Source organism: Grampus griseus (genome assembly GCF_964374135.1).
Source record: "Grampus griseus genome assembly, chromosome: 10".
Taxonomy (NCBI): domain Eukaryota; kingdom Metazoa; phylum Chordata; class Mammalia; order Artiodactyla; family Delphinidae; genus Grampus; species Grampus griseus.
Genome location: NC_139004.1, coordinates 8,664,795 through 8,675,397, shown reverse-complemented (window position 1 = coordinate 8,675,397; position 10,603 = coordinate 8,664,795). Strand labels below are relative to the sequence as shown.

Sequence of the window (10,603 nt, the reverse complement as noted above, 5' to 3'; positions counted from 1 at the left end):
GGGAAACAAGCTGGTGATGTCACAAGGTCCCTTCTGTCGAGCCTGAGGCAGGGCCCGGTTCTGACAACTTTGCCCAGCCTAAGCATACTCTTGGCCTCTCCAAGGCAATGCAGAGACCCTCATCCTCTCTCAGCAGTGTCTGAACTCAGGTATACTGGGGTAGTGACCACACACCTCTTCCTGATTCTTTGGCCACAGACCACTTGCTATGCTTCTTCCCTCCAAGGGAACAGAAATGCCTGTTTAAATGGAGTGTCTGGGACAGCTCTCAGTAACTCTTGGCTCTCTAGAGTATAGATAAAAAACTGCGGGGGGTGGGGGTGGGGGGGGAAACAACTAACTGAAACGCTGGGGCTGCTCCCTAGAGGATCAAAGGTTGTTTCAGATTTGATAGGGCCTCAGAGACCTTAGGAGCAAGATTACAACACCCTTCCCCTTTCTAAATATTTACTTCCCTCCATGCGATAAACACGCCCACAATCTCTCCCTCCTGGTCTGTCAACCTGCTTCTCATTCTCTCAAGATATATTATGGCAACTTCCTTATTCTGCCCCCAAGAAAAGAAAATACGACCATGACGGTAGGTATTTTCATTAGAGTTCTCTGGTACTTAACGATAAGGTCATTTAATCATGCCCCGACCCAGTCAAATAGTGCAAAGTGCACTTCTTACATTGCTCCCTGCCCTCTTCAAAGCCTAAATACTGAAACATATGCAAATTTGCGGATTACCTGCTATTATCTAAGTGAAGGCATCTGAAAATCAGCAATAATCCTGTCTCCCACGTTTATCAGGAAAGGAGCCTATGAGAGAAGCAAAATTCAGCCATGTTGGAACTCTCAATCCCAGAGGGGTGTGTTACACAGTTCTCCTTCTCTGGCCGGCCTGCCATAGGACTTCCGCTGTCACCTGCGGAAGTACGCCAGAGGGAAGCTACTTTGAGGCCGTTACAGTCCCCTGGTCAGAGCTAGCCATGACGAGGACTTCTACGTGCATATACCACTTTTTTGTTTTGAGCTGGTATATTTTCCTCAATTTTTATATCTCACAACAAGGAGAGGATCCGCGGAAACCCAAAGTCTTTCTAAATGGTGGACAATGGAAGTACTTAACATTCCTTAACCTGGTAAGTCCATTCGGCTGTATCAGGAAGCAAGCTATTTGCCTGTAATATCAGTGCCTCTACACATAACACCTTTGGATTTTATCAAGTACAACATTCCAATATTTGTCTTTCTTCTTCACTGTTTGTTTGTGAGTTTTGGCATTCTCTTTCACTTGACAATTTGCTCTGAGAAACCCCATCTGGGAGTTATCCATAGCTACCTTTTGTGCTACTTGTTAAATGCTCTTTTGAAAAGAATCTTGTCTTGAAGTTCTTCTCAGATGAGCCCAAGTGGGGAACTAAACTAATGGTTTCACCATGGGACTGACTACATATGCAGGAGGAATTTTGAACTTTGCTTGGGGAAGTCTGTCAGGGAAGGCAGAGTGGTGCATGTTGCGTGGGAAGTGCAGTTTCCAGTGGAGGAATAATGCCCTTTTACAGCACACACAGACTAACAGATTTATCTAAGAAAAGCAAATACATTTTGCCATGTTCGGATCCCACTTCAATTTTTTATAGGCTCAGGCTCCATCTTAAAGGACAAATCACCCAACCAAATGGCAAATACACATTTTCAACTATTTACAAACCAATCACATCACTTGATCCTTTCTTGTCTCCCTAGCCCAGCTGACCACAATCTGATGAATGAAGTGATGAAGTGTGAATGAATGGGAGAAAAATAGGTTTTTAAAAAATGTTTTGGAAATATGTAAAATTATTTTTAGAGTTAAAAGCTAAACATGCTGCAGCCTTTGGGGATGCTAATTAAAGTTTTGAGATTTTTAACCTAAATGCAGGGTACCGTATAAACATTTGATTTCAGAAACTAGACAAAATATTCCAGTTCTTTGGCATCATAATCCTAGGCAGAGGTAATGCATGGCAAAAAAAAAAAAAAAAGAAGATGACTCTCTGTAATGCTAAGAGAGGAAATTCGGAAGGTTCAAATCAAAGCAGCCTGGAAGCTCAGCTTCCTCCTCTCTGGTAACTTGCTGGCTTTTGATTTTGAGATTTGAGCCCTGAATACAGTTCTACTGTGCCTGAAAAATATCAAGGTGATGGCTTGTTTCAATAATAGAATTTTATGAGAAAACAAGTAAATAGAAAATAACAAAAAATGATTTTGTGGAATTAGAACCACACAGTAAAAGTCTCAGCTTGATGTATCTATTAGCTTCACATTAAGAATAGTCAAGGTAAAGAGAGCAGTGTCAGCCAGGACTGATGATCTAATCAAATCCAAATTCTAGTATGGTTGTCCTCCCTCACACTAAGCATGGCTAAGAGCAGATTCATCACTGACTCCCAAACCCCATCACCCTGGCTTCTTAATTATAGCTCGGTTACATGTCCCAGAGGCACCATATTTCCAAGAATGGAAAAAGATACTCATCTGTCCAGGATACTTATTTCCTAGTGTTAACTCCCTGACTAATAGCCACCAAATCCTATGTCTTCCCTCTTACTAGGTTCATCCCTTCTTCCCCAATCTTACTGCCCCTCTCATTGTAGGTGTTTATTAGTTGGTACCTAGATGACCAGATCACCTCTTCACTGTCCTCCCATTATCAGTCCATCCATCACTCAGATTTCAGATTAATCTTCCCAAAGAACTGTTCTGGGTTTTGTTTCGCTTCAAACATCATAAGCCTGCTTGAGAAGTGTGGTCAGCTACTCAAGAAACCACAGGGGCTCCCTCCTACCTTACAGGACCAATCTAAACTCCTGATTTAAGAGCTCATCTGCCTACTTGGCCGTCGGGCGCTCGCCTCCCTAGGAAGCTTGGTCTATTCTCCAGGAAGGCCTGTGTCTTCTCCAGTGTTGGTCCCTAGGCTTTTGCTGTCACTGTTCTACCCATATTCACACTATCCTTGAATGAAAGGCCTACCTGCTTCTACACCACCTTGCTGCTTTCACAGACCACCTGAAATCCCATATTCTCCTTAAAATCTCTGCTGAGCAACTCTAGCCCGAATTCGTTTTTTCCTTTCCCTGAATTTTTACGGCTTCTCTCAGTCTCCGCTTATTTATGTATAGTATTGTTTTCTCATTTCCACCCACATGTGATTCTCAACATTTCAATCAAATTGTAAGTGGCTCCCAAACAGGAGTTTTGTCTCCTAAGTCTTTGCCAGCCCTGACGTTCTAGGATTCTACACTGTATTTGCCACAGTGGCTGGCGCAGATTATCCTCATAATAAAAGCTGGGTGCCTTGGTATGTTGACTGGACTTGACCTCACTTTTCTGTATTCCTCAGCAGTACAGTCTCTTCTGACATCTTCTGGCCCTTGAAATGGGCAGAGAGGGGCTTCCCTATGGCTGTTTCCTTTCTGCTGTTAGGTGTCATCCTGAAATTGTGACTTAATGCAACGTTTTCCAACTGGTGAAGATGGGTTGAATGTGTTTTAGAGGATCGATTTAAGGTCAGACTTCAAATACGTGACATCACGTGAAATACTGCGCCTTAAAATTTCTAGCTCTTGAGGTCTTGTGGGCTGATTAATGGTTGTGTTTCCTAATGACTAATTAGTGTTAACTAACGAATAATTAGTTAATGGCTGCGTTTATAAAGTCACAGAGGTCTCATAACTTGCTATAACACTCTTAAATTTATTTTATGTAAACATGTTGAAGTCAGTACCCCATCCTGCTTTCCAGGAAATTTACATCCTGCCCCTTTAAACAGCTTTCATTTCTAGTTGGCTGAATATCTGTCATGGCCCCTAAGAACAAAGTCCAACTTAATCCAAGTCAGCATTCTAAGTGGGCCCCATTTCCTCCTGAAGCTACCCCAGGGGCTTCAAAGGATTGATGCCTGGGGCATGAGGTGAGTTAGTGGGGGTGCCACTGAGGAATGGCGACCAATTCCTGCCTAGTGCCTAAGGAGAGTAAAGGAAGAAGAGGAGAGAGGTGAGTCTCTGTCTAATGAGGGAGTAAACTGACCCCAGGGAAGAGGCAGCCAATTCCCTGCTGGGAGGGAAGGCAGTATAGCTTAGCGGGCATAAGCAGGAGCTCTAGGGTCATGAGCTCTCTGGGATGGTTCCTCAGTTCCACCTCCTACTGACCCTGGTCTGGGTATTTCTTTGTCTTCTATTTACAAATCTGTCAAATAGTGCATAGCCACAGAGTGACCGTAAGGGACAAAAGGACGTAAGGGAAGCACTCAGAATGGTGTAAGAAGTGGAAAATGGAATGAGGAGATAGGAGAGTGCTGGTGAGCTTCTAGCCATCTCATCTTTCAGTACAGAAGGGATGGTGCAGAGGGGAGGGTAATTTTGGGGGACATCAGTCCCCTCACTGAGCACCATGGGTGGTGGGTCATGGATTCAGGCAAGGGTCACCCAACTGCCTCACTGCTCAAGTACTTCCCTCCACAGGCTTCACACTTCAGCTTCCCAGCTAGAGGAGGACCACTGTGGAGTCAATGCTTTCCCTATATAATAGTTGCCTAGGTGGATGCCCTCAGGCACTGGGGAAGCCCTAGAGCTAGAGTCTGCAAGCTCAGGCAGAGGGCAGTGAATCCTGCTGAATGCGGTAGCCCCCAGGAGCTGGGCAAGGAGACAAGGCAGTGCTGTGGACATCCTCGGGTGCTCACGTTGGCTCAGGCTTCCAGTGCCTGGGTCTTCCACAATGTTGTGTTCCCTCCTCTCCATCCACTCCACTTCCACCCAGGGACTGTCCCTGACCCCAGGGAATGCAAGCTGGGGAGAGGGGATAGAGGAATTTTTCAGCTACAATTGAAATCGGCTTGCAGAATTCATAAGAGTTTGCTGGGTTTTCCTCTTTTTAAAAATAAACTTCCTTCTGAAACATGGTTAAAGGTGGTGCCTCATAACTGGAATCTCCAGGGGAGATTCTGGGCGGGCCCCTCCCTGTTTCCCTCCCCCCACTTCACCAACAGAGGCATGACATTGCCCTCCCCTCTTCATATAAAGTTGCCCAAGCCGCAGGCAGCTCTGACCTTATTATCGTCAAGCTCTCAGGATGACAACAGCCCCTTCATTACATAGGTCCTCAGGGATGGCAAAGCAGGGCCAGGGGAAGAGAGATCCTTGGGGACGTTCCATCGTTCAAACTCCAAGGTAGCCCATGAACAGTGAGAAGACAGAGATCCATTTATAGTATATAGAACCCACTGCGATACTTGGGGCCAACCTTTAATTTCCATCATCGGGTTAATATATTCATCTGTGGAACTCCTAAGCTCAGCAGACTCAGAAATACACTTAACTGTCTATTCCACAAAAATGCTTAAGATCACTGTTTTCACCTCTCAGATAGTTGAAAGGATGAGGGCTGAGAGAAGGGAAGAGTCACCACCAGCACCCGAAATAAAACAGCTGTGGTTTACTGAGTAACCATGACAGCATTTTGGTAGGTTCATTGTGCACAGTATAAAGATTAGTGATCGAAGGCCTAGCTTCTGGAGCCAGACTGCCTGGGTGCCACTCACTTGCCATGTGCTCTTGAGTGAGTTACCTAACTCCTCTGTGCCTCATATGTAGTGGATCTGTGGTGTGGCACACAGGTTCCCCTACCTCCTCAGCATCAAGGTACTCATTCCCCAGCTCCTGGGAGAAGGGGTGCTGGCTGCTGGTGACTCATAGCTGAGCCCTCATCCCACAACTGTCCTCAGCAGAAGGGAGCTACCTGGACCAAGGCTTGAGACCTCCCTGAGGTTGCTGCGTGCAAAGACTGGTTGACCTGGGCTACAAAGGCTGGGCTCCAGGACAACTCTGAAGGGACAGCTCAACTCCAGGGCTCCTTCGGGGATTAGCTGATCCCATGCAACTGTACTGCCCTTCCGGTTTTCCTGGTGCTCAGTCCTTCTCCCTCCCTCCCTCCCTCTTCTCATGGATGTTCTGAGAGCACTCCTCCATGAACACCCTTCAGGCAGATCTCAGCATCTCAGATTCTGTTTCCCAAGGAACCTGGCCTACAAAACGTAAAATGGTAAATGTACCGAAAAGGTTCCTCCTCTTCTGCTGCCTCTTCTTCTTCCTAATAAAGACATATTAACATAGAACCTGCCCTGGTCTGTATTATGCCTAACTTCTGGCACCTAAGAGACATTCTGTGAATATTGGCTGCATGAATAAATGATCAGAACATAACTCTTAACTGGTAAGAGCCACTTTCTAGAGAACCCCATCCCACCCGTAAGACAGCCTACCGCACGGCCATCCTACTGCTACACTGAAGCCAGCTGTTATCAGCTATACAACACTGGCTAAGCATTCTTACAAATCTTCCTTCCAACCTGTCCCTCAATGTTCTTAGTTTCTTCTCTTTATTTTCTTGTGTTCTTCATATCAGTTCTTCTCCCATGTTCTTGATCTCATTCTTTCATCTGTTTCATAAGCTCAATGCACGTGAATAATGTCTGAAATATAATATTACATATAATACAGATATATTTGACAAATTTCCTCTACCTGTCCCAGATGCCACCACCCTTACCACCACAGTTATACAAAATGCTCATCACAATGAGTCCCCATTTGCTATTTTATTCTGAATTAATCTCCACTGCAAGTGTTGCATCATTCTGAAGGCGAGACCTGAGAAAGTCCCGGCCTGTCTGAGTCAGGCCCAGAGAGCTGAGCTGGGCGTTGGATTACTTGACTCATTCAGTCAGAGTTGTAATGTCTTGCTCAGGAAACTTGTGGAATCTCCCTCTCTGGAATTATTTTTAAATGAAGAAATTCTCATTTCCTGGGATAGTTTAAGAGGATTCTGGCTTAGAGCAAGGAAAATAAACTTGACGACTTAGAAAGGTTAAGCTTCTGTGTTTTCAAGATTGTTGTGAATTTTGTGAAGACATATGAATGTAAAAACGAAACATCCTATAGCTATGGTTTCTCAAGTTGCACTAGTTATTAAAAAAATGTAAATTAAGCTCTCCCAGGTGGGAAGTTTGTCAGCTAGCAACAAAAATGGAAGACAGCTAACAATCTTAGATCAGCAGTATTTCAGAAGAAAGGACAGATGGAATTAGGGAAGAACTGGTAGAAAAAAATTAAATTAGACAGCAGCAACTCTGAAGTAAACCCTGACCAAGAAGATACCGTTAACTCTGCTTTTCTGAGCGGCCCAAATAGTTGAGAAACGTAAACAGTAATTTTGCTGTAAGAGTCGTAAAAGAAGGCCAGTTGTTGCTATCTTCTTTCAATGCTACTCTATTAGTTTGCTGGGGCTGCCATAAAAACGTACCACAGACTGGGGAGCTTACACAACAGAAACTTCCTCAGAGTTCTAGAGGCCAGCAGTCCAAGATCAAGTTGTTAGCAGGGTTGGTTTCTACAAGCCTCTCTCCTTGGCTTGTGGATGGCTGCCTTCTCCCTGTGTCTTCACGTGGTCTACCCTCTGTGTGGGTCTGGGTCCTAATCTCCTCTTCTTCTAAGGACACCAGTCCTACTGGATTAGGGCCCACCCTACTGTCCTCATTTTAACTTAATCACCTCTTTAAAGATCCTGTCTCCAAATACAGCCACTTCCTGAGGTACTGAGGGTTATAACTTCAAATATGAATTTTGGGGGCATACAATTCAGTCCCTAACAGCTGCCATTTTCCCCCTTGACTATTCCTTCTGTGAGTGTCTTATAAACATCCCCGTGTACTGTCCTTAGAGAATGAGCAGACCAGTGTCTGGTTTTGTGAGCTGATGCAAACCTGCCCTTGAGGCCCTGCAGGAGGCCTCCCCATTGAGTAAGCCCATGCCACCTCCCTCTCCTTGCTCGCCAGCTCTGCTGTGTGGATCCTCTATGCCCTAGTTCTCGCCTGTTTATTTCTTTTGGCAACACCCTAGCGCCCCCCCCGGGCTCCTATGCAGGGGCTCATAAATATTCCTTGTTGACACAGATGATGGCGCATCAACGTGGGTTAACATCGATGGAGACAAGGCTGCCTCACGCACACAGCTGGCATCTCTCCAAAGTGACATATGCCTGTGAAATAACGTGTGAGCTGAGGGGAGAGGGGGAGAAGTGATTGGCAAGTTTGTGGTGTGGAGCAAATTTTTATCGGTGAAGGAGAAGCCACGGAGGCTCTGAGTAATGTGTTCTTTCCCCAGTCCAATTTCCACATTCTGCGACTGGGAAAGGCAAGAGAAAGTCAGGACGAGCTTGACTCATGCTGACGCTAGGAAGCTCTCGCTAAGGAAAGCGGTCACAGGGACTTCACATGCTGGGTGGAGGCGGCCTCTCCCCAAGGAGGGAAAACCTGGCAGGCACTCAGCGCTCAGTGGGAGATTAATTGCTGTGTGGATTAATTGCTGTGTTGATAGAAAGGTGCAGGCCTCCTCACCGGGGCCCAGGCCCCTCGTCTGCCCTTCCTAACTCCAGCAGCTGCCTGCTATGGCCTCAGGGGTGAGCTGAGAGCTGCTGGGGAAGAAGGGGAGAGAAGGAGACTTCTCCTAGCATTCAGTGCAAAGACTGCACTCCAATTCTGCAGCGCTCAGCGCTCAACGGCAAAAGTAAACGACGAGTATTGGGGTGGCAGCCTCTTCATGGCATTTAAAACTGTAGCCCACCCTCCCTGGAATGGCCCCTTCTGGCTTGAAGCTTCCTCCTCCCTGAGGGCCATGGGGTTCTTGCACATTCCTGATTTTCTACCATCTGATCATTCTTTGCTACTTTGCTTCCCCCTTAGCCCTTCTGTCCCTTAGAGGAGGGCATTTCCTCAGCATTCGCTTCCCACTTCTCTCCTCTTCCCTTTGTCCTCTCTTTAGAAACCTCATCCGACCATGTGGGCTCATCTCCGCAGCCCCGCCTCCCTGGAGGCTACCAGGTCTGCATTTCCAAATGGAAGTTCCTCTAGGCAAGTGGTTCTCAACCTTGGCTGCCCTGATTACAATCACCTGGGAGAATGTTTTAAGATCCTGAAGGCTAGGCTGCACCCCCAGACTCATTAAATTAGAATCTTTGGGAGTGAGAATCAGGCATCGGTATTTTTTGAAGTCATTTTTAATTCTCCCACCTGGAGATAATGGTCTCTTTTTCTGAACTCCCACAGTGCTTTATCCTTATTCTTAGAAACCTGACACGTCACATGGTGTGTGTGGTTTTTTTAAAGTCTGGCTCAAGAAGCAGACTTTGGGTTTCAAATCCTGGCCTTGATATTTATCAACCATTAGACTTTAGACAAGTTTATTTATCTCTCTGTGCCTCAGTTTCCTCATCTGTAAAATGGGAAGTGGGGAAGGAATAATAGGACTTACCTCATAAGGTTGTTATAAGAAATTAAAAGCTTAGATCAGTGGCCAGCACATAACAAGAAACCAATAAAAGCCAGCTATTACAAAAAAAAAAAGTCAGCTATTATAGTTTTGAGTAGTCAGTAAGATTTTTAAGTGATAAATTTATGTCTAATCCAGTGGTTCTAGAACTTTAGCATATACACAGAGCACCTGGGAGTTTATTGAAAAACAAATTCCTGGGCCCCATTCCCAGAGATTCTGATTCCATAGTCTGGGGTGGGGCTGAGGGCCTGCATTTCTAACAAGCTTTGGGGTGATGCTGGTACTGCTGGTCTGAGGACCCCCGTGGGGACATCGCTGGCCTAATCCACCTCTATGTCCTCTCCTGCCCACCCTTCAGCCTGAGGAGTGGCAGGAGGCCAACCCTGCGAGAGGTTTCCTAGGGTTCAGAGCTCAGAGCTTGTTCCCCAAAAGCCGACTTGGTTGATCATTAGTCCAGATGCCCAGGTTCCAGAACTTGTCTGACTCAGACTCACAGCAGAGTCCAGGCTGTTCCTTTTGTACCAGTCAGAGCTTTCAAGGAATAGGATTGATTCTGAAGCAGTAACTCAAAACCAACTCCAACTCTGTACTCTTGTGACCCTTAAATTAGAAGCCGTGGGTTTGTGGAACACTGTAAGAATGCACAAAGTCTGTTCTGATTGTGATCTTGTGTCCTTGAAAAAGGCCCTGCTTCTTTTTTACCTGCAAGGCCCTCAGGTACCTAGAGATGCACCCGAGCCCACGGCTTGCTGTGTAGCCCTGTGGATTTAAATCACTCCCTCACACAGACTGTCTCTGTGAGGTCCTCAGAGGCCTTCCTCTGGCTTCTCCCTCAGCAAGGCAAGGTGCCATGTTGTGGGTCTCCCTCAGGAGAGCACAGAGCTCCTTCATGGGGCTCTTGACGCTGATTCTGGCTTCTCTAATGAGATTGCAACACTAGGCACTTAAACATTTTTTTCTTCCTAGGAAGAGGCCAGAATATATCTACCATTGTGTCTGGTGCTCTGCCCTTGTGCTGTTTATCTGGCTTTTCCCACCTCTGGGCAGCCAAGCTATCTATCTCATTACATTCTCCTTTTAAGCTGACTCTATTCTGTTTCCATTTTAGCTCAAGTCCATTATGCTAAATACTGTACACATTATTATCCCCTAAACAACTTTACACAATCGGTTTTAGTGATCAAGGTCAGGGCCCAGCAAGTTGCAAGACCAACCTTCGAACTGGCTCCCAACCGAAACAGCCAGCGGCC

The 10,603-nt window shown here is 45.9% G+C and overlaps 1 protein-coding gene across 1 annotated transcript in view; it reads left to right on the top strand.

Annotated features, from left to right (window-relative positions):
• The first annotated feature begins 959 nt into the window (after nucleotides 1-959).
• The window catches only part of ADTRP (androgen dependent TFPI regulating protein), a 69,438-nt gene continuing 59,794 nt past the window's right edge, over nucleotides 960-10,603 (top strand). Inside the window, exon 1 of the mRNA XM_082664681.1 lies at nucleotides 960-1,127. Within this exon, the coding sequence (XP_082520807.1) occupies nucleotides 975-1,127 (153 nt within the window). The 5' untranslated portion in view covers nucleotides 960-974. The remainder of the gene's footprint in view (nucleotides 1,128-10,603) is intronic.